At 52.4% G+C, this 24,701-nt stretch overlaps 1 protein-coding gene across 1 annotated transcript in view; it reads right to left on the bottom strand.

Moving 5' to 3' along the window:
• Nucleotides 1–24,701, bottom strand: part of LOC122364895 (homeobox protein cut-like 1) — a 219,746-nt gene that overhangs the window by 169,266 nt on the left and 25,779 nt on the right. Inside the window, exon 3 of the mRNA XM_043335697.1 lies at nucleotides 20,997–21,123. Coding sequence (XP_043191632.1) covers nucleotides 20,997–21,123 — 127 coding nt within the window. The remainder of the gene's footprint in view (nucleotides 1–20,996; nucleotides 21,124–24,701) is intronic.

Consider the following 24,701-nt stretch of genomic DNA (forward strand, 5'->3'; position numbering starts at 1 on the left):
TGTCGCGGCGCGCGGCACCGATACCTGTTTTACTCGGCTTCGTAAGTGGATATCAGCCGAGCGACTCGGCCCAGCTAAGTGACGGGCTGAGAGGGGAGGGAGTAGGGAGGGGAAAGACCGGAGAGGGGAGAGGCGGCGGCAAATGATCAGGAAGTTCGGCAGTATGCGCCGTACGATGGTGACGGATCATCTGCGCTGATGATGGAGGCGCAGAGCACCATTAGTAGTTGCGGCATGGCTGAGTCTGTATAGAGCGCGTCGCCGCCCTGTGATGCCGACTGCCTCGCGGAGGATCAGCGCCTTCCACCGTATCACGGCAGACTGGCCGGCGCGGAGCACAACTGCAGGAGCCGGCCTCTGTATCACATCAGAGCGCGGCCGACCGGCGCGGCAGACACTGCAGAAGCTGACCACGGCCGACAGCAACCGTGCATAAACCAGACGAGTGTCGGAGCGGCGCCTCTTCACCCCGTCATTAATGTCCCGTATATCGATCCGGGCCGGAGGCGCCGGTCCGGCCGCCCACCTTCCAGCCGGCACGGCAGGTTTACCCACAGTCTAATTTGGTAATTTACGTGTGCTCCGGCCGCTCCGGCTCCCGCGACCGTCCTGCCGTGCATAGCTTACGGCCGGGCGTCGATAATTAGAGATCAGAGAGGCCGCCCGACTGGCGAGGTGTACGGGTCACCGCCGGGGCGTGACACGTGCCCGCCGGCCCGACAGACGCCTTTGATGCCGCCGCCGCACGCCACCATCGGCTGCTTTATTTATATTAGCTGATAACAGCTGTATACGACCAATATACCAGCTCGTAGGCCGGCCAGTTACTGATCTATGGCAACAGGCAGTCACACGAGTTCCCACATTGCAATGTGGCGTTGATAATAGACAAAGCAGCGCATAAATAAAATCGATAGCGCACATTATGCATGCATTCTGGAGCTATAATTGCCGCTGGATGGAGTCGGATTTGCAGAGCCACATCACTGGAAGATTAAGATGGGATGATGAGGATCGAGTGGATGAGACGACCGCCGAGTGCAGTTGCTAAGCGGGCGGCACGGACGGCTCCGAGAAATGATCACATTTCTGGATTTTCTGACAGCAAACCGTCACCTGACATCACCAACTGCACGGCGAACCAGCGGGGACTGCTAATTCGTTCAGAGAAGCGCTGCTCAAAGCAGCATGCGCATACGGCGGACGAACTAGAACGGACGTGGCGCATTCCGGGTCAGCAGCAATGTCAGGTCGTCGTCATTGCATTACATGCGACGGATCGTCGGAAACACTGCTGGAGCTCCATCAAGGATGACGTCTGTTTAAACATTTGACAATTACTTCATGCTTTCTTCGGCAACAGTTTTCATATTACTTTAATCAGAAAAAAAAAACAGGTGTTTGGGGGTGTAGTTGCTAGAAAAACGGCAACTTCGGCTTCCAATGCTCACGATATTGCAATATATTCGCCTTTGTGATCGATAACTCTGAATATCGCATCTTGTTCCAAGACCAAAACACATAGACGCTGCATTTCTGCGCTTCATCTAAATACCCTCCTCGCCTGGAAACACCTCACTCATCCCGCCTTACCCTGACGCTTTCCCGTGATAGAAACTCAACCCATCGACCGCAGGTTCCCGCCCCATCCCCTCCTTCATCCACAAAGGATCAGCGGTCAGCAGTGCCCCTTTGACCGCTCCCCTTCCCCACCCACCGCAGGGTTCCACCCACCGCCACCGTTGCGTTTTGAAGTTCGCCACGTGGCCGGCGTCGAAGGCCAGCTATGCGTGCCGGTGCCAGCGGTAGCCGCGGGGCCCAATACGACCGCACATACCATCTGCCGGGCCGCTCCGACGGCCGCTACCTGGCGGGCGCCGGCACCAAATTATGACGCCATAAAAATCATCATCAAAATGCAAGTGTTATGGAAAATGCTTGCAAAATTACAGGCGGCCGGCGGTAATGGGGCGCGTTAAATTAGTTCTAATGATTGGCAGCGGCGCGTCTGAGATCAGCTCTGCTCGAGCAGATCGTAAATCGGTCAGCACCGGGCCGGGCCGGGCAGGGCGGTCGGCAGAGGAGGGCAGTCCAGCTGGAGCACCGCCCAAATTGGCACAAACTGTAACCACTAACAGCTGACCATTGACCAGTGGCCTTTGGAAAAAGACTTTTGAATCCGAACTTCAAGAAAAAGTAATTCATGCTTAAGAGAATGAAGATATCACAAAAGAAATTTTCCTCAAAACAAACCTGAGTTTTCTTCTCCATAGCCCTTTTTAACTTATTCAATAAAAATCGTTCAGCATCGAACGGTCAGAAGACCAAGAGCCAACAGCTGAATGAGAGACGAAACAATAACAGGCAGTTCAGCGTTATTCCATTTGCCCAACACTGAGCGGACCGGCGACAGCGAGGCCCAGTTTCGGGAGCGGTCTGTGGCTCTGGCCGGCGACTGAACGGCGCCTGAGCCGGCGGCGGTCGGCCAACTTAGGCCGGCGGCGGTACACTTCGATAGGTGCTGATTACCAGTCATTATCGATTCCCGGAGCGTGTGTATGTGTGTGTGCGCCGCCGGTGGGACCTGGGGCCAGTCCAGCGCGGCCTCGGCACCGCCCAACTGCGCGCCGGCAGGCGAGGCAGACGTGTCCGGACGCTGCCGGGTCACACGCACACGCAGTGCCGACCAGAGGCCACTGCGTGTCCGCCGTCAATTGAAGTGGCCACCGAAGTAGCGATGGAACACGCAACCGGCCGATGGGCAGGGTAAACAGCGATGGAAAGGTCATTCATCAATCTTGCACAGGTTCACTTAGCATGATGGATTACAATGGAGTCGGCTGCTAGCAGTTCCTGCAGGCCAAGCCGAGCGGCACACCTCACGTGTAGGCTGCATTGAGCAAACAATTCAGCGGCAAGTAAAACGGGGGTCGATGAAAGCTGGACGAGCGCCGAGCATAAATGTAAGTTACACACTACACCAGCGACCAGCAAAGCGAACTGTGGATGGATTCAACGTGGAAAACGACAAAAAGAACAACTTACCTAGCATAAAACTCACCAGAAACGTTGCTTCGAAATCCAACTGACTACTAAACACAAATCATTAATTCCTACCAAACCCACTAAGACAAAAACGGGAGCTCACCAAAACCGAGCGTCGGCCGGCGCGCCAATACCGTGCGACAATACAACACATCGAACGGTCGGTCCGGGGTCGATGACAAACGCACCACTCGAGTGCCGGTGATAGATGACGAGTGACACTCCTCGCGCCTTTGTCAGCCGATGGAATAAAACGACCATATATCACCGCCGCTTCCGTCGCATATTTCTTTGGCCATCGGGCGCGCGATAAATGGCCCCCGGCGTCGCCCGGTCGCCCCCGCCCCCGCCCCCGGCGCTGGCCGGAGAGCGTCAATGGCCATTCGGTAATGAAGCCGCGCCGCGGCCGGTCGGTCGGCGCACAGAAATCTGTCCGGTCGCAGCTAGCCACTGCGTATCGATCATTGCCGATTGCGTGACGGTGAGCCGTTCACTGCCGAGGCCAGATGAGACTCAACAGTGGCCACTGGTGGCGGTAGACATAGAGGGGTTCCCCTGGAGCGCACGGGACGGGACATGGCAAGGAGAAGACACGGCGCAGCTGGCTGTCCTATTGCAGAAGAGGATCGAAGTCGCACCGCGCCGGTTTTGCTCAGCCGGTGTTTGTGCCTGCTATAGTTACGTTTATCACAGCCAGAGGCCGATCACCGGCCGACAACTCAGCCGTCAGCCCAGCTGTCAAAAGATGCCAGCGTCGGCGACACAAACACGGCGCGTCGGAGACGACCCTGGCGCGGCGGCGGCGTAAAATGGCGCAGCGACTGTCTGCCGCACGCCCATCAGCGTCACTCGGCCAGGAAGCGACGACGACACGCCTCTCTGCTCGTCAATGGGCTAATTCGCGCCGATATCTTCGAAAGCCGGTCGGAAGTACGAATTACTCGCTGCGATGGCGACCCAAACTTTGGGTGTGGCTAGACGCAGGAGCGAAACCGAGCCAACTGAGCAGCCGTCCGCCTGGCCTCCCCCGTCTAGCCGCGCGCGACCGGCCACGGACCAAGAGCCTCACGGTAGCGAATAATTAAATTACGGCCGATTCATTTTCGGACAGGCGGCTATATGATAAAAACAGTTTACATAAGAAACAAAAGAGAGGGAGTGTGCCGGAGACACGTCACCACAAAGCCTGCGCGAAGGAGCAAAAACAAAGGAGCCAGCCAAGAGACAATAACTCGCAGAACAATGCACCGAATGAATTAATACACGCTCTCGCATATCTACCGCACTAATTTCATCTCCATATCAAGCCAGCAGAAATGAGCGCCGCGGCCGGCTGAGAATTTTCGCCGGCGTCGTCGCGCCGCGTCGAGATCGATTCTTCACGGGCGTCAGATATGTGTGGCCGGTGCCAGGTATATGTAAAGCGGGCGGCGTCTGTCGCAGTCGTCATTAACCTGGCCGCCCTTGGCGGACCGGTCCGACTGCATAGTTGAATGGTGGTGATTGACGGGGGTGAGAGGGGACGGACAGGGGAACAGACGTGACATGGGTGGCGGCCGGCCTCCCGGAGAGCGGGTTCGAGTGGCTCCCATCCGACGACGCACCATTTCACAGACTGGTGAGATTGGCCAACAGACAGATCAGCAGACCGACCAGCAGACCAGCATATCACCCTGCGGACAACACACCCACCAGCAGACTAGCGAGCAGCATAGCTGGCCATTCTAGTCAGTGTCGAATCACTAGCGATGGTGAGAAGTGACAATCTTCGACATCAGAATCCTTCAAAGATTCGAAACGTTGCAAAACAAGCTCAATAACCCCTAATAGTCACTTCAGCAAGCCATAGATAGCATCTAGCCTTTCGTTTCAAACCGATATGTATCTCTGACACCTTCGTGTTCTGGAAGTGCGTCGACATACATATATCGCCATTTTGTTTCACAAGCTTCTTATCTTATTATGTCAGGTGACGATCTAAAAGTGCACTTACCTCCAGCACATGTATCACAAAAACCGCATTGGCATTCTTGCACACGCTAATGCACGCTATCGTATGCAGCTCTCCCATCTATTTGTCCGGCGTCAACAAGAGTTCGTAGCAGGATAACACGGCAGGCGTCATCGCCGACCGGAAGTGGTCGAAAACACGACCAGAATCGGGCGAACAACTTAAAACTACACAGAAACGCCGGAGTGATATGGAAAGCTCACGTAAAACTTGTTGGTAATTTATCAGGGAGGTTATCGATTCTAAATCCATCAGTCAAGAGGTGAAGGGTGTCATTTCCGGAAGAGGTGTTCCAAACTTGATGACTCGATTACTGAATCCGTCGATTGAAATGGACGTTGGGTGGCGACTATACCCTTCGCTCAGAGAAGCGCCAACAGGTTCTCTCAACAAGCAGTCCACCCTACCTTCTAGCAACTTATCAGGCTTACCACTCGGTCCCGCCCCGTACCGTTCCATAAGATGCCAGTTTAGCCCTATAGGAGTTAGGACCGCACACTATCTTATTGCCCTGTACTGAACCACCCGGTACCAAACGTATGTACCACCACATTCCATTCCTAGAAGTACCGAACAGCCCGGTACCTACTGCCTGCATCAAACACTGCACGCAGTGCCAACTGTTTTAGCCTCAAGTCCGCGATGCATTCCGTCGCTATCCAGAAAGCGGCTTGGCCGTACCATCGAGATACGGCGCGCCGACCGATTAGATGCGATGATACAGGCGTCGGCAAAAAGCTCGCAGCCGTCACTAATGAAGACGGATGGCGGCCGTTATTGGTAAGAAGTGGCTACATGTGCTGCACGGCCGCTGACCGATCGCCCTGCAAGATTGCAGCATTATTGCACACCAGAGCATCACAAAAATATACGTCGATAATGTGTTGGCACAAGGCGACCGATCAATAACAGCGGCCGGCTCAGCTGGTACGGAGACGGAAAACAATCGCCGAAAACCGGAGACGCAGTCCCCGAAACTGGCCCTTTGTATCACGCCAGGCTGCTCAAACGCACCTGACGATAGCTGCAGGCCACAAATAGAATAGATCGATATCGGCTCTTCCGTTCGATCTTTCCCACTAATCTCTGCGGCATGAGTGCGAGTGTTTTCGTGATCCAGTTCTCGTTTTTATCAACGGAGACAGCCGGCCAACCCATCAGGCTGGGTCGGTTCCCTCTGTTTGGACGTCGAAGCAGTCTCCACAGTGACACGTTGACACCGATCGGCGTCAGCACGAATGACGGCCCTCAGTTCGTGCCGGCGATAAACCGACACGCCGTTTCACGACAGCAGCGTGAGGTCGGCGGTGACAGTAGGGCCGTCGGCGGATAGAGCAGAGTTCGACACGATACTGTTCGACATAAAAAGGGTTCGGCATCTGACATGATGCTGTTCTGATCGGCACGATAGTGTCCGGTTCCGGGCCGGATACGGACTATGCAGCGTCTCCTTGTGATCTCGATCGACACCCACACGCAGTGTCATGGAGTAGACCAGCCGGTAAGAAATGATGGTGTCAAACACAACCCGACGGGTGTGGTAGGAATTCATCCAGACACTCCTTATAGGCACCAAGAAACTCGCCTAGCACAAACGTCAACTGCAGCATAAAGCAAACGCAAATAACTAAGGTTGGGACTTGGGACTTGGCATTATTCACCGGTGATTAGTTTCCAAAACCTGAAACATGTCTGTGCAATCGCTCACCTTCATTTGAGATCAGCAAAAGTAGAAACACAAGCATTGTTGCTTCATGATACAATGTTAACCCGCCGCCATAAAATGAAAATGAAAGGGCTTTAAAGTTCAATAACGAATTGACATAAACTTCCCATAATGTGGTCCTAACTATGCAATTGCATCTGTAACCAAAGCAAGCCTCATATTCCGAATATATAACAAAGTACTTGACCTATAGAAGAGTGAAGCAATGCACAGTGAGACTTTTGGTCTAATCAGGAAGGAAGGGGAAAGGAATGACTGTTAAAAATCCATGCATCTTTCAGCTGTAGCATGCAGTTTACGTCTGGAACAGAGTTTTTAGGGGACGCCAAACAGTAGATTGAGAGAAACCAGACCAAATGAGAAGTGCCGTCTTTGTTTCCCGTTTGACTGGGCCATAAACAAACTTCAATTCACCATCAGGAATGAGGTGCGAATACAGACGAGACATAGCATTTGCATTTACAAGCACCTGGCACATACACACACCAAAGATGCACCTAAGCCAAGCATCCTTATCTCAACAACAGTCACATGAATCATATATATTCATGCATCAAAATCACCTAACCCTGGTCATTTCTCGTGCCATCGTCTAGCCCACTCCAATTTCGCACATCAAATGTCCACTGTGACCAGCCAAACAAAGCTCCAATGCGCGAGCTGGGCCTCTGCCGCGATCCCGAGCAGCTCAGCCTCGACCGCAGCCAGCTCCAATCCCACGGAACGGCGGCCGCCGTGAAAGCCGCCGCGGCCGTGCCTTTTTCCGGCGGAAACCGGAGACCTGCGGCCGAGTGGGTCTGATCCGAGCGCGCCGCCCGCTCCCAGAGACAGTCGCGTTCGTATCTCGACCGGCATCTGTCGCCGGCCAGCCGCGGCGACCCACACCTCCGAGCCGGCGCCGACAGGCCGCCTATTCTCGGCCATTCTGCGCGGCTAATGCGGCATTCGCGGCGCATTGAGACGACGCAGGTGGCGCGGAAGGGTTGTCTGGCGGCGCGGCCGACCGATTGGGTTGGATCGGCGTCCATGCCGTCCATTGTGCGGCGGGCCTGGGAGAGCGCCTCGGGCGGATCAGCCGCGCCGGCGACACCGACCTGTCCCGGTCGCCGCCGCGCCGCCCGCCCGGCCGCTAAGAGCCGAACCTGATGCCGTGCTGGATTGTGCACGGCCGACTAGAGGTGAGCCGACCTGAGCGTATTAGCCGGACGGCCGCCAGAAGGGCTTCCCACCGGTGCCAGGCGGCTCGCCCCAGCCGGGTGTTCGGCGGGCTGCAGCCGGCACACAGCGGCATACCGGGCTCGGTGATCGCCAACCTGCTCTGTGATAAAACCCCGGCACAGTGCTGGCCTCGTCAATGTCCCAAGGTATCTGTTGCTTGCGGTTCTGGACGAGGAGGGGTGATTTGCGCCTAAAGCACATATTTAATGGTTAGACAATATGCATCCTTGTCTCGGCAAAACACACCCAAGTGATTATAACATGCTCGCTTATGTAATGCATATTCACCTGTGGCAAGTTAACGAGATCAGAAGAACTTTGAAGATTTAGTATGCAAATTCTGATGAAGCTTTGCTATTAATTCAAGCAAAACATGGTGCATTACATGGTAGCGTAAGGTCATAATCCTCCCTCAGCAGCGGAAAGAGTGCCAAAAATACCACCGGGCGGCCTGTTAATCCCCATATCAGGAGCAGGAGAGCATATCCGATCAACTGTCCGGCCACCCACCGCGACAAGCGGCGTACCAGCCGGACACCGAACAATGGCACTGCACACGGACCGGCCCGACAGGCGGACAATCCTACAGGGCTCACGTCATTCACGACAGAGACTAGAGTATGCATTTTAAATTGACAAGCATTAGCAGATATTCAAGACTGGCTGTTTTGTTGAAAATGATCGCCGAGTTGATTTGAAACAGTCGCTATCGAGCGGTGCGGGCTCATTTGTTTCCTCTCCCTTAAAATCCTCCACTTGGTCAGCGCGGAGCCAGAGACCGACACTCGACACACATACAAACGGAAGCACCGTCCGCCAGCCGGCCGGCCGGCCGGAGAGTGGAGTGTAGGGGAGGGGGCGTCTTGGCGGCGGCGGCCCCTGTAGTCCCCGTTGGCAGATCTCGGCTGGAATTGGATGGTGATCGGGCCCATCGGAGACGAGCCGCCGACGCCGGCCAGATTTCCGCACACCGGAGCTTTGTTACGTGACGAAGAATATAAACGATCGCGGCGCTGTTTCGCGCCGGACGCATCGCTTTCCGATAGCGTTTACACTGGATTAATGTCGGGAGTAAAGTGCGCCGGAATCGAGCGCCGTGCGCCAGATTAGAGTGAGCCGCTGCCGGCGCAGACTCTGTCAGCGCGTTTATTGGGAGCCGTAAAGGTTTGTGGTCGGAATAAAGCCGACGTGTGGAGGTAGCCCCCTCGTCTGAACACCGGGTGGACATTGCACGTCGGCCGGAATCAGTCGATTGCAGTTTGAACGGCGCACGCGGGTTAGGTGGAGACGTTGGGTTTTCGCCGAAACGACTGTGGGGGAGTCGATTAGAGCTGCGTGACGCTTAGTGGGATGGAAAGGTTCAGCAAAGTGCCGCATACGATAGGGCTGACACTGCAGTCATAAACTCGTTATGAACAGCACTGGGTTAGGTTAAAGCACACTTAAATTTAAAAGAAAACAGCTGAAAGAGGAGCTGCGCAGTGGCGGATCCAAGATTTTCACTGGGGAGGGGCTGCAGGTCATAATTGGGCGCCACGCCCCGGATGGGCGCCATAGTCGCATCGTATTGGCGCTGAAATATTGGCGCCCAGTGGCCCTGACAAGAGGCGCCCAGGATCAGTATGTACAGTGACACCACACGATTGGAAATATCGGTGCGGAGCGTACTGAAACGACGTTATTCGACTGATTTTTGCATCCTAGTCCTAGTATGCGGCACTCCGATGAGTTGCGAACTGAAAATTGGCGCCACTGCGCCTTCGGCGCAGTGGCGCCAGTTTTCCTTGGGTGGGGGCTGCCAGCCCCCGCAGCCCCCCCCCTGGATCCGCCACTGGAGCTGCGTTGGGCTCACCACTCAAAATATTACCCAAACTGAGTTGCGTTTACAAGTGATGCGTTTGGATCAGACTTTTCGACCAGACACCCCGTCACCAGCCCGCACTGTGGTGGGACGTCACCAACCAGGTCGCCGTCACCACGTCACCATCGGCAGTCGATCTCCTCCTCTCCCATCGGATCCCACACCTGCGACGTTAACCGGCAGCCTTTCGCAGCCGTCAGCCAAACCAACACCGCGCTCCCCCCCCCTCGCCGCTTATTGCTAATTGAAGCTGGGCGCGCCAGTCGCGAGAAGCCGCCCTCCCCGTCACCGCCGTCGTCTTTGCAGGCGGCCGCTCCCCCGATGCTTCCGTCGTCTTCGACGCGACGCGAGATTACCGAGTTAATTGACGCGTAACGGCCGCGTCGTGTCGCGGCCCCCCGGGAGCGCGCCCCGTCGCAGACGACGATTGGTGAGGAGTCACAACTACAGAGGGGCCGGCGCCGATGGTTCCTTAGAGGGATGATAAGGTAGAGCCAAAGGCAGCGATGCAAGTCAGACCTACGAGTTTCCAGAGCCAAGGCATGCTCACCGGTTTCCTCTATGAAAAATCGAAAATATCAGCGTCATAGAAAGCGCGGACTTTTTGACTCACCCATCCAATGCGCAACTTTGGAGTCTGCAGAATGCAAGTCAGTTAGATCCATTGTCATGGGTTATAATGCACTTCAAACATCAACGTGTGCCATTCTGATAGAACCAAACTCAGCTCAGCCTCACAACCATCGTCTTTCATTTCAAAGCAAAATGGAGTGCAGCCATTGCAGATCATCAAAACGAGCAAGTGCAATGCCGATCCAGGGTTTGAATATTTAACCAGTCATCATTCAAGAATATTATACATTTTCAAATTCAAATCCTCCAGACCATATAGGCCATTAGCATGATCAAATGAAATCGGCTAAACGGACGTGCTACAAAATTGTTAATTTTCCTGAGAGCATTACGGAGGGAAATACCTACATTGACAGCTCCGCAAAACTCGACGGCTGAAATACCGGAAAAGCCTATTAGGATCACAGCTGAACTATGCTGGCAAATTAAAATGGAGTGTCACAATGTAGGCGTGGTTGCCGGTTGGCTATGGTGCTAGTCAACAGCCAATAACTTTAATACGGTTTTGGCACTATACCATTGAATCTTCTCTGAACGCATTTGCCGAGTAAACTAAGCATAAGAGAACTGAGATGGATCCCTACTAGTTTATCCAAATTAATTATCGATACATATGCGTCCCACGCAGGTAACATTAAATGGCTCATATTTTACTTATACGGCTCCCTCTCTCCTTCCTTTCCTCTCACTTTGCCCTCACTCTCGCTCTCTCTCCCCTTAGTCCCATCTCTCTCACCAGAATAGACGATCTAATTGTTCGTCAGCAGCGCTGCAATTGGCCCCTAACCAGCTAATCGGCTTAATTTTTGGAACATCAGACTGCAATTTCCAGCTATCGAGAGCCGTTAATTAGCGATCAAAGCGGAGACTTTGCGCGGCTGTCTGGAGAAGTTTGGGCCCAGCCTGCTGTCGTCGGGCCGAGTCGAGCAGGGGCTCACTTCCGGTTGGAGTAAAAGAAGGGACTTCGTCAGCAAGAGTTTCGCACGTTCGTAGGAGTTCGGTGAAACTCATTTTCGGGAGTTGGAACAAACCCATTGAACTGCTGTGCGGGCAAAGTAGGGCAAAATTGGGAGTACCTGTGGGATGAATGAGAATATGACAGATCCGATTACCTGCGACTTATTCACGACTGAGTTAAGCGCTTGTTTCCATTTTTCTTATTTAAACATAACGTTTAGAATAGGCATTACATTCGTTAGCCAATATTACGTGTTTCCGGCACGTCCTCGCATTTCAGCGAAGCAGTGCACCGACAAACGTCTGCTAGTTACTTTGGCTATCACAAACATTCCACACCGCTGCAATAAGCAGGCGAACGTGTAGTGCATTCATTTTTTCGCTCAGGAATCTATTGCATAAGGTGTGGAGCACAGACGTCATTACGTTCTTAGAAAACTAACGGGTCACAGTGCCGATAAAGCGTTCCAAACCTTATGTCATGCATCATCCAGCGTAATCATAAGGCTGGGCTCGGGTGACGTATGACTTATCTCGGCCAGACCTAGCTGTCCTTGTCAAAAGGTGGTCCACATTTCCTCCTAACAGGCGACATTGCTTTGATGCAGACGAGTTGGGCTATAACTCCTCTTTTTCATACTTTTTGCGCGAAACTTGGACGACTTGCACGCATCCTCAACCATTCATAGCTCGATTTGAAAGGTATCCACAAAGTGAAAATTTCGTAGGCCTTCATCATACACAAACGGTATGCATCAGGGAGCAAAACCCATACCGATACTGGATATACCAACACTTACCGCTTTTTTCTGGTCTACCTTACATTGCTTAAAGTTCCAACTGCTAATATACGCACCACGTGTCTCCCTCCTTTGGCCGTGTAGTGGTCTGCCGTCGTAGGCCGTGGTCACAAGCCGACGTGGACCGACCCTTCCCACGGCTCTCCCGGCGGGCGGTACGCATATCTGATGGTCTCACTCCGTCCAGTGGCCAGGTCGATGGGTCCAGGGCGACGCCCTGCACCGACCACGGCCCAGTTACGGTCATATCGGACCGGAACCACTGAGACACCTATAGGAGTGGGACGTTGATTGGTATGGTATACAAGGCGCTATTACCGATGATGGCTCATTAGTTGTGATTTGATATGATCAGTGGAACGCTATAAAGCTGTGGACATCAGTCATCAAAGCAAATCAGTCAAAGATATTTCAGTTCTGCCGCCCCAAAAGAATCAGTCCTACCACCCACAAACGTCTGTCCCTCCGCCCTCCCCGTCCATCCGTCCATCCGTCCGTCCGTCCGTCCGTCTATCCATTAATCCTTCCGTCCGTCTGTCCTCTCCCGTTCGTTCGTTCGTTCGTTCGTTCAACCGTTCGTTCGTTCGTTCGTTCGTTCGTTCGTTCGTTCGTTCGTTCGTTCGTTCGTTCGTTCGTTCGTTCGTTCGTTCGTTCGTTCGTTCGTTCGTTCGTTCGTTCGTTCGTTCGTTCGTTCGTTCGTTCGTTCGTTCGTCCGTCCGTCCGTCCGTCCGTCCGTCCGTCCGTCCGTCCGTCCGTCCGTCCGTCCGTCCGTCCGTCCGTCCGTCCGTTCGTCTGTCCTCTCCGTCCGTCCGTCCGTTTGTCCGCCTCCCTGACCAGTGGCCACCTGGCCATACCTCCGCACTGTCGGCGCGCCCATCACACCACCGTGAACTACCGTCCTCGGCAGCACATAGCTGTGTCCGTCCCGCCGCCGCTCCGTGACAGATGTAACATGACCGGCCTGGGAGCGGTGGGCCCGCGGCCCGTGTCCACTCCTGACCGTGCCACCGACGGCGTTTGTCCCGTCTGTCGCGGAGTCGCCACAAAAACGACTCAAAAACGCGGCCCGAGCCGACACCGGGCGGCGGCGCGGCGGGGGTGCGCGGTATGCATGAGCGCGGCCGGCGGTGACGGCCACTTCGTCTGACCGCCTGCGACGGCTGTGTACGGCGTATATCAGCGAGTCAGTCCGCTACCGGGCACCCACTCAGAGACCGGGTGACATGGCTACTGGGCATGGCACAACAGCGACGGCGAGACAACTGAGAATGTGGGCGGAGACTGAAACAAACAAGGTGTGTCAGTCTTTTACACTCAACTATTGAGCGCGCTCAGAACAAACTCACTATCTGAAGATAATCTGGAGATCTGATATGTCATGAGAGATTCATGAATATCCCACGTCAAGATAAACTGCCTTGCTATTTTAAATCACCATTCAAAAACCACTTGGGAACAGGTTCGGAGTGCATTCCGTGGCTCAGGTGCGGCGCTGGGCGCGGCTGCTGGGCTCGGCTCCGGCCGCTGATCTAATTCTCCGGCCGATAGACATGGCGACTGGCGGAGATAGCGCCGCCGTCCTGAGTCACCGCACGTCATAGGACCGCAGGAGATGGTCCAGAGATACTGATCCGAGTCGGGATGTACCGCGGGATTCACGGGGGATGAAGTGCAAAATAGGAGCAATCGAGAGCAGGCTGTAGCAATTAGCATGACGCCGTGAAAACTCAAACACCCGCAGAAATGAGAGGAGCTGGGCTGTACAGTATGACAAACAGACAAAATTAAGACTCAGTCGTCAGCTACTCAGCTAAATAAAGAGCAAGAGCCACGAAAGAAACTTTCAAGCCTACCAGACCCGCCTTCGCCACTGCACTCCACGGCACCCAATCAGTGGCTACCGGCTAGCTCGGCGATTCCGGGCAGCTCTCTGTGTCCAATTACGGTCGCAATGGCCACCGACCGGTGTTAGCCCTAACTGGCCGGCTAATCTCCGTGCCCGGCGTCACAACAACACACAACAAACACGCAGAGATAGAAACGGTGAAAACAGTCGACACACTGCCGACCGGCAACGGTACGGCTGGGGGAGAGGAGAGGAGAGGAGAGGAGAGGAGAGGAGAGGAGAGGAGAGGAGAGGAGAGGAGAGGAGAGGAGAGGAGAGGTGAGGAGAGGAGAGGAGAGGAGAGGAGAGGAGAGGAGAGCAGAGCAGAGGAGAGGAGAGGAGAGGAGAGGAGAGCAGAGGAGAGCAGAGCAGAGCAGAGCAGAGCAGAGCAGAGTAGAGGAGAGGAGACGAGAGGAGAGAAGAGCGGAGAGATGAGAGAAGAAGAGAGCAGAATAGATGATGATGAAATGAATGGAGGAGAGATGCTCTTCAATCCATCATCAGTTACAACACATGCTGGCATTAAAAGCTCCGTTCACCGATGACCTAGCCCCGCTCCGGTTTCCCCAGCCCCAGCCGTTGCGATCGCAGCGCCACCTACCCTCCCCGAGAGTCGACCCTCCCCGGTCTCCTATCCCTCCGTGCCGCTCGCATACAAATCGGACCCGCGTGCCGCGCCTCCTCCTGCAATGAGTGCGATCCTCAGCGTTCAGCCCACTGTGTACCGAACCGAGCTATACATCATCAGGAACACATCGCACGACACGACGGACCACATTTTTGACACGACGCTCGCATGCGCCAATTACACGGCCGTGCTATCGAGCGCGGAAGGCACCGGCGAGAGTTCGGTAATCAGCCGCCTGCAGGGCCGTCGCGCTGGCTATCGTCTCATCGGCGCGTGTATTTGCCGTAGATCGAGCGACACGATACATACAAAACGTTTGCAAAATACTCCCCCGATCTTCGGCGTGTTTTACATTCATTAAAGTGTTGATGTTTTGCTCTTTTAGGAGGATTTTTTTCCAGAGCTGTCGTCATTATTTGACAAGCAATGTAACGATAGCGAATCAGCCATTTTGTAGGTCGATAGCATCGGACGACGTCAGAAATGTTGACAACTTATTGCAAAAACCATAGTCTACGTATTGACTGTTTCCAAGGAGAGAAAGATTCCCTAAGGATCGCCCCACTGCTGTCGGCTTAGCCTCGTTCCAATCTTTGATATATGGGAAACAGTACACTGAATCTTGTAACGGGATTGCGCTCCGTATAAAAAACCAGACTGCAGATTAATTTACAAGGATCAATACTAGTACAGTTTCACGGGAAAGATATCAGACTTAGCAAAACAACACGACAGGAATCGCCGGTTACACACTTTTTGCGATGAACCGCTTAGGATCGCCTTTGTGCCAACATGATTGATCGTTTGCCTGTCAAAGACGAACAGGCCTGCTCGACCAAATGGGAACGTGTTAACCAGAAGCGAACAGCCAATCTTTGACGTGAATCAACTTCTCAAGAAGACTGATCGGTTCTGCTGTGAGGAAATGAACTGAACGACACGAGACTTGAACCGTCAGCATTGGTTCGACAAAACATCATTCAATTAGTGGCACACTGATTTTGATTTTAAGTGACCCTATGTGCGTTTTTATGCCACTTGGTGTTCGAAACAATCAGTAGATGGAAGCCTCTAAATCGGTAGAGCTCATTCGGTAAAACCCGCCCGCTGGTAGCTGTCGGCTAAGTTCTGTCAGTCGCCTATTGACTAGAGATCACCGGCTGATAGCACAGCATGGCGTCATAATGACGTCACAACGACACCGCACCGCTCATCAGCGCAGCATTCCTAATGAGTGTTTGAACAATCTCCAAATGAACAAAATCGACCGGTGCTGGAATACAGGGGTATTGACGTAGCTAAAAAGTTACGACGGTGGAAAATAACAGTGTTGAAATTCTACCTCAGAAATAAAACGGACTGGAGACAGGCGTATCGTGTATTGTTCTGTGTGACCAAGCGCAGCCGCAATGGCTCTTTCAGTATCAAACATGAAAGGAGAATCGAATGGTTTTAAAGGTTGGACGTTTAGATGAGCTTGTGACAAAATAATTATTGTAATTTCGTGACTTTAAAATTGCTCACACCAGTTCGATTCATTTTAAAACGATACAAAAGTGGCTTTTGAATAATTCTTCTAATAACGTGAATCAAAGTTTCAAAATTCAAAAAGCCTGTTTGAACTTAGCCATCTTTTACTGCCAAGTGTCATATGTAGTGACAAAATGACCGGAGTTCAGTTGTCACTTGTCCCACGTTAATTTCTCTCATCCAGCGCCCATTGCTAACGATATAGCACCACATGATGGCTTTCGGTGGCAATCAAAGTGTGAAGGTCTGAGCTCATCCGAGCATGTCACTGTTGCCGAGGGCACTCAATGAGATGCTAAACCTGTAATCACCCCAACATGACACCGCATCAGCCTTCTAGGAAAATTCTAACGTCACAGCATGACGATATTATGACGGTCAACGATATAAAGATTTATTCACAAAAACGGCTCTATTGTTGGAACCGGAGCCGCTCTAAGCCTGTTGTTTCAGATGGCGTCAGAGAGCACCGAACCGGGTCCTCGGTTTATCGGGCCCACATGACGCTGCGACCGAGCACAGGGAGGGTTCCGTGGGGTATTTACCGTGCAAGGGCCAGTCGAAGTCGGCCATGTGAACTGATCCAGCGATCATCAGTCGTCGTCACGGAGTCCAGAGTGATAATCTCAGCCACAGCCGAGGAGCAGAGTGGAGCTGTGCCGGCATCTCATCAAACAAAACGCTACGAAGGCAGTCAGACAGAGCTGCCGTTCATTGAGATATGATAACCTGGCACAAGTTCGAGGGCCAAAATACTCAGCTTCTGCCAAGCCTTTGCCATTCTCAGCCACACTCCAGCCCTGTATGTCACCTGCAGTGCCACACCAGTGTCTCCACCTGTGTGTCACCACCCATCCAGTCCGGTACACCACCGACTGTAACCACCCCTATATGTCACCACCTCTCAGCTCTCTGTGCCACCCCCGTGCCCCGTGTGCGACCAACGCGTGCTACTGGGTCCACCGCGCAGCGTCGCTGTCGCCAGTTAGCGCGCTCTAATTGACGTCTACGACCCAATAGCTGATGGAGCCGATACAGCACCGGCCCACCGGGGCAGCTGGCACTAACGGCCTATTCTTATCAATTTACGGGACGGATCGTAATACGGGACCGGCAGCAGAGCGTGGGAGCCGGGTACTTACTTCATACGGAGAGAGGAGAGAGGACGGAGAGATAGGAGGGAGAGAGCAGAGGGATGAGGTAGTGCCGGATGTAGAGCACAGCGATGTACCTATGCCGAACAGAGACTGTGTGGCGGTTGGCTGTCACATGCAATGGGCGAGGGTTCCAACCAATAGTCTACAAAGCATGCAAATATATGAAAATATGTTTACCCTCTTCGGCTCAGCTCAGTTCAATACAGGGCTCGTCTCAAACAGAGACGAGCCAAGAAGTGTTTTCAAGAAGTGTTTTCAGTTGGAACAGGTGCCCCAAATTTTTTTAACGGCAAGCCTTTTCAATGTTACATCTTCGCGTTCCGTTTCATTGTGTTACTTTCCATTATCTCTGGAATGGTATGCGCGATTGCTTGGAGAGCCAAAAATGCCAAAAACTCTTTTCGAAGATTGATACCAGATCCGGCCGCAGTCTCGCTTTAATCCCCTGGATTTCGATCCAACTAACTCCTCGCTTTTTTCGTTCTCGTCACTCCTATCGTTTCTTCAGCCCCTCCCCCGTATAATTCACTTGAGTCCTAAGTCAAGTTCTACTCTGGTCCCAGTTTCAACCTGACCCCAGCTCCACTTCTTGGTCTCCGCCGCCCTCCTATGACCCCAGCTCCAGCCCCCCCCCCTCCCCCCTCGGTTCCATTGCGGGCTCAGTTCCGGCGGCCACTGCGGTGCCGGTCGCCCAGGGCAGCTCGACTCTCCAATAACCCGCCGCCAACCGGCTGTCATAAGTTGCGGTGCCCAAATGAAAAGCCGCGATGAAGCGAGCCACATGTCTGCAATAGCGGCATTAATTGACACAAATGACCAATTTGAGCAAATAACGGTGCTGGCTGGGCGGGGCGGCGGCGCTGCGGCCTCTGGCGGCCGGCCATCGGCGCCGCCGGACGCCAGTATTTGTCATCGCCGGCCGCAGCTGGCCAAATAACAGCCGCCGGCCAGCGGCCGATATGAGACGGCTCCACCGGGACCGCCGCCGCCGCCGCCCGGCAGCGCCCACACGCGCAACCACCGCCCGCCCAGGACCGCCCCGCCCAGCCCGAGATGGCCGCCGGCAGCAGTTTTAACAATCTGGATCGGCCAGACAGACCTTCGCGCCGCAGAGACGATGAAACTGCACAGTGGATGCAGAAGAGCTTCAAAAATCTCGATTAAACCTTTGGCGAATTGATTAAATACCAAGTCGTACATATTACACATAACTGAATCAGCATAATCGTAGAAAAAAATATAATACACGAGCTAAAAGGACGGACGCAAGACACACGGACATAACCATGCCATTCTTCTGAACAACGCCGACGACACGACCCCAAGGCTCCAGACTCGACTCGCTACAGTTGGATGTTGTGCCGCTGGAAAACTGGATGCTGTTGCAGTGAATGACTGGATGATGCACAGTTGACCTCTTGGACTTTATATTTTTCCCATCTGATAAATCATTGGTCACCGGTCACCGGTCACCGGTCACCGGTCACCAATCCCGGCAAGGTCACCAGCTCACGATATCACCGGCCGGTGGCGGGCACACCCGACCGTCCCACCGTCCGGCCATCCGACAGCACTAAGTCACCGGCGCCGGCCTGAATAGAGGCGTCAGCGACACCACCTGATAACGTTTGATGCATTGCATTCCGCACAATCGTTGCGCGATTTATGCGCGCCGCGACACAATGCGAGCGGCTTATTTACTGGCGCGGATCGGGGCAGGGGTCGGACGCGTGGCCGGCGCTCCGAGCGGGTGCCTCCCGCCGCCCCAGCGGAGCGGTTAATGATGATCTACGGCCGCAGGTAATTATGCACTATAGATGTATGTATGTTCAGGTGGGTTTCCGAGAGGCTTCAGCCACCGGCTGCGGGGGCGGCACTACCGAGAAGGTGTGCCCGTTCAGGGGGTGAGGGGGGCGGACCAGCTGCAGCAATGGGGAGGTTCTGCCCTAACCAGGTAACTTGTGCTGCCCTAATCAGTTAACGACCGGGTTAGAATAGTCGCCCGCCGGGAAACGAGTCTGATCTTACTGGCCACGAACAAAAGATGTGAACTCTGAACGTAGAAGAGGTTGGATCCACGAATGTTGTAATAGGTGCGTTATTACTCAAGACACCTCAGTCCTTACTGAAGTGAAAACGTGCTTTGTTAATAGAGCATTTCGAAAGCCGATATAAGCATGGTGCGGGATATAAGATCGCTTGCTCATGCCCAGTCCCCGGAAGAAAAGACAGCATTTGACATGCATCCCATCATATTTTATGACAATGATCTACATTTATCCAAATAAATAGAACTTTTCCTTTACTGCGATTTAAAAGTTCAATGCACATTTCATAGTGCACAGTGCACACTTCTCCCATAACGAAAAAAAATCTAAAAATTAGCACTCGCCGTACTAAGTACCACAGTACCAATCTTTGGTGTCAAGCCTCAATAGATCAACAAAATGTATCCCACTCCGAGCATTAACTCACTCAGCAAATACATGCGGCATGAGCCGTGCTGTCGAACACAAAAACCCTCTAGACGCCCGCTGCCACTCTGTGACCCGCCGTCGGGACCGGATCCAGGCAGAGTCCGGGTCCGGCCGGACCAATGCCGCGACATTGCCAGAGATGTCCGACTGCAGGCACGCTCCTCACATATGCACGCCGCCATAAATTGCCAGCCGCGTCCCCGGACCGCTGATCTATCGACCTCAGAGGAAAACTGTTTTCAGTATTCATTCCTTCGCGCTGTCTCTGCTATTTACGACTTGTATTCATTTGGTTCCATTGAGAAAAAGATGGCGAGTAAATCATTGTGATGGGATGACACACGGTCTCTGGGCAGGAGCGAGGTCCGCCGGCCCGTGGTCGGCGTTTTCTGGTGGTAGCACCGGCAATGCGGAGACCGGAGCCGGCGGAGGAGGTCGGATAGATGGCGCCACCAACCGGGACCGGACCGATCACCGATCACCGGACGGATTACAGACACTTCGAGGGTCTCAAGCAAACATTTACGTTTGGTTACCGAGATGGTGGAGTTTGGCGGGGGCTGACGGCCACTGCACACTGATCCGCGGAGTTGTCACCACCGGTCAATGGTCACCAATACCCACCAGGCTTGAGCAAATCCAGATTGGTATGTACCACAGAATTTGAACCTTTTCCGAGCTTCAAGGCGATTGCGGGACTTGGCTAACTTATAAACCATCGAACTTCAGGTCCGAGCATCCGCACCAAATTCATAAAAAGACAAGGCACCGGCTTGCATGGCCACGTCCCGTCCCACTACACCTGCGTACTCGCGCTCATGGCTCAGCATGTTGTTCTAAAACGATGTGTATGAAAATCAACCTTTTTCAAAAGTTTTGTCGCTATGTCTTTGGAGAGGCTCTTTATATGCTGCATCGATGATCCATTACATTTGTTCCTTCTTACTAACTATAGCGAAAAAGCCAGCTTCCTATCTTCTCTGCGTAAGCATCAACCCAGAAAACTTGTGTAGAGTTTAAAAGACGATTTTCATTTATTAAAAAAAAAATTAAATGGTTGGTACTTACCGGGCATGTCAATCAGTTTCTTGTACACTTTGAGAAAGGCCGATTCTGCGCCTTTGCTTCTGTTCGAAAGACTGTCAACTTCAGACTGAAAACTCTTGAGCAGCGGGGCAATCATTTTGCGAACATCCTGAAAAGGAACAACATCTCATATAATGATCCCAAGCCAGAACATTTAGTATTAAATGTTCCCCATATCGGGAGAGAGCATTCGTCAGAACATTTCCGAATGCCTCAGTAGGCAGTCGTCTCTCACAGCCCACAAATCAATCGTCCGTTTATCCTCTGTTCATTGTTTATGCCGCTGCCGTGCCCGGAAACCGCTCCAGGCAATAACCAGTCAGCCAGTCTCAATGGGCGCATGTTAGGAGAACGCTCCCAGTCCTTATCATCGGAATGATTTATACGCCGTTTCAGATGTGTCTAGAGATTCAAAAGACATCAACATAAAACCTTTCGAAGCGATCTGTATGTAAATGTGGCCGGTGACATTCGTGTGTGGCGGCGGCTAATGCGGCGCAGAGGCGCCTCTTCATCCGGCTCCGACTGGCGGATTGGCGCCGGGGCTCGCCGGCTCAGTGGAGGCGACCTGTCCCAGCACCCCCTACCCCCCCCCCCCCCCCCCACCTACCTCCCCACCTCCTGCAGAGCCAGCCCAGCTCACAGCGCTGCACGGCCGATTATAACAACACAAGTTGAGCGCGCCATGTTCGCCCGAATAGAAATGGCCAATTAGCGATGGCACAAATAGTGGAACTATCCGAGCGACGCTACTGGAGAACGGTTTATTTGGATTCAAGTACCGATTATTTAAATGGCAGCCATTAGGAGAATAGATGCTCGGTATTAGGACATTTTTATTTCGTCGTCGCTGGGTTATTAGTCTGACAAACAGTGGCATACATAGCCGAGCTGCAGTTCCAGGCGGGACCCCGGCCGCCCGCCCGTCGCTCGATAAGCGATTCGCACGTTAGCAATGTGAAACGGTTGCCAGTACGTAACGCAGCGCTGGCATGCAATGGGCTGTGCACACAATACACTCCTTAAAACGCCATTAATGTCCTGCTCAACATACCGGTAGTTTATCGCCGATTGAATGCATTTAACGCCCCAGCTAGAGAATACATGGGCACGATTGCATTAAACGACGGAACAAGCGGTCGATACGAATGAAGTAAGAGTGATTTGAAAATAAATTTAGGGCAATGTGCGTTCAATTCTGAACACTGCCAAAGGACATAATAAATTGGAATTGTTGGAGAGCTTACGGTCATCGAACACATAATTACACCAGCGATGTGTTTAATTAAGTTGGAGGCTAAGGATCTTTCTGCAATGATGCATTACAATATATTTATGCAATAGTACATTACAATATATTTTGGCAACGATGCAATACGATGCCACTTGATCTCTTTTACAACGATAAAAATAATAAACTAATAAGTAATGATACATGATAATTCAAATACAAAGGCGACTATGAATTGCCACAACAATCCTGGCAAATATAGGTATACATAAGAACTTGGCAAGAGTTAAATCAACAAAACGGCACAAGGTTCGAATTTCGAAATATCAACTACTAAATCAGCATGGATTTGATCCTGTCATCCCAAGCCATTGGTATCCGAAAGACATATCTCTACATAGTAAGAAAACGAGCTGCGCAAGGTTGGGCGATGGATGGGATGTTGGGCTGAACCTCAGACGAAATTTTGAGGTCAACGGCATATCGAGCGCTGAGTAAAATTCCAATTCAACAGAACATTTTACCTTATTGACTTAGACTTGACGTCCGCATGTCTCACTGTGACCCAAAGGGGTCCATCTCTGACCTAGCCCTAGTCAGCAGCAAACCCCACCAGCCTGTAGTCTGCCTGACCCAGACCCAGCCAGCAGTGAGCCCTGCTGATCGTTGGGGGCACCCGCCGACCCCCCAGAGACCTATAGCGGACCAGTGGAGCGAACTCGAGTTCCGAACTAGCGACGGCACTGCCGACAGCACCGCCGGTTCCAAACATTTATTTCTATGCAAATTCTGTCTTTTATCTTCATTAGAAAACGTTAACGGCCCATACCGGGATGTCTTATCGTTCCCGGCTGAGATATTGCGGCACTGACTCGAGATAGTGCTCGACGGGCCTGCCCGGACGGGCGCCGCTCACCCAGCCTACGGTCAGGCGCACATTTGTATACCAGTTAGCCGGGCGCTATGGGCCCTCAGGGCACGATGAGTGCACTGAACAGGCAGCCGATTTAGACACAGCGATTCAATGGGGCACGGTTATAGACACGAGTCGCATGCTCGATGGAGCCGGGGCCAATCAGGCTCAGTATCACGGCTGGAGCCGCCCGTCCGCGCCGAAAGGAAGCCAAACTTCCCTGAGGGACTCGGTCCCCGGCCGCTCCTCTCCAGCCAGCCTCCGGAGGCTCCATTTCCAAACAGTCGTATAAGTGTCCGAAGAGGAAACCACAAACCAAGCAATTATTCCCTATTTCCAAATGCATACGTAAACACAGCGCAGCGTTATCTGTCTCCGCGCCGACCGAATTTCAGACGTCTTCTGTATGCAAATGTGATAACTAAATACACAACCTCGGAACCAGTAATGCCAGGAATAAGTAGAATTCAAATTCCCGGCACCCTATGAATATTCAGGAAGATTGAGGCCATTTAAGAAAATTGATTACCAGCTGCGTTTGAAACCCTTCGAGAATAGCGGCAAGCAGTTGGCGGCGCTGGCCGAGCTGAGAAGATGGATCTTTGTCGTGACACGAGCCCAGTTAAACTGCACGGCATCGTATGGTATGGAGGTATGGACTATGAAGCTAGAGTGTCTAAGGGAAGAGCTAAATGACTACATGCTTTTATATTTTTGTATTTAGAGATCAAACTACTAACGGAAAAGTAAAGAAAAAGCTCAGGTCCGTGCGAGTCGCTTGGTATATTTTAGAACTCTACATACATTCTTCATAGCTACACGCATTGGGTGGGTCACAATCTGCTCTGCTCCGCAGTCTGTACATACAATCTCGACGCGTTATCTGCGTGAGTTGTAGGTTTATCCGAAACGGTTACCTCAAACGTGTAGATATCAAACAGTAGTCGCCCAATGATTTTGGGTACTGACTTCCAGGTCCGAAATGTTTGTCATGTGCAAGTTGCAAGTCAATTTCAGGTGTATGTAAACCACATATTGCTATGTATCTTCAACAAACGATCGGTAAAATTGTTAACATCAGAAACACGCTTTGCAAATACATACTGCTCCTAAACATTTTTTCAAGAGTTTGTGAGGATAAGTTCCATTGAAAAATGACATAAGCATGCCGATTTTAAATCAAAAGACACAACAATCACATTAATTGACATAACACATATGACTGAAACGGCTGGATCGTCTCACTGACTGACGATATAAATTCTGTTTTTTTTTTAATATTACCCCTGAAACTTGAACATATAAAGCAAGGCCGCCGACTTTATATACTATCTAGGTAAGCATTCATGCATCCCAGTTTTTCTTAATGAAATCACATCGGACTGTGCAACAATGCCTAGAAGGTCCAGCAACAAATCATAGCTGCTCGGGATAGTTGCAAGACCCCAGCGATAAGTTATGCTTACAGTCAAGATTAAGAGACTAAATCACAAGCTCATTTGAGGTTAGCGTTACATTATACAAGGAATAATAAATCAACTAC

Source organism: Amphibalanus amphitrite, unplaced genomic scaffold (assembly GCF_019059575.1).
Source record: "Amphibalanus amphitrite isolate SeventyFive unplaced genomic scaffold, NRLGWU_Aamphi_draft 000706F_arrow, whole genome shotgun sequence".
In the NCBI taxonomy this organism is placed as follows: Eukaryota; Metazoa; Arthropoda; class Thecostraca; order Balanomorpha; family Balanidae; genus Amphibalanus; species Amphibalanus amphitrite.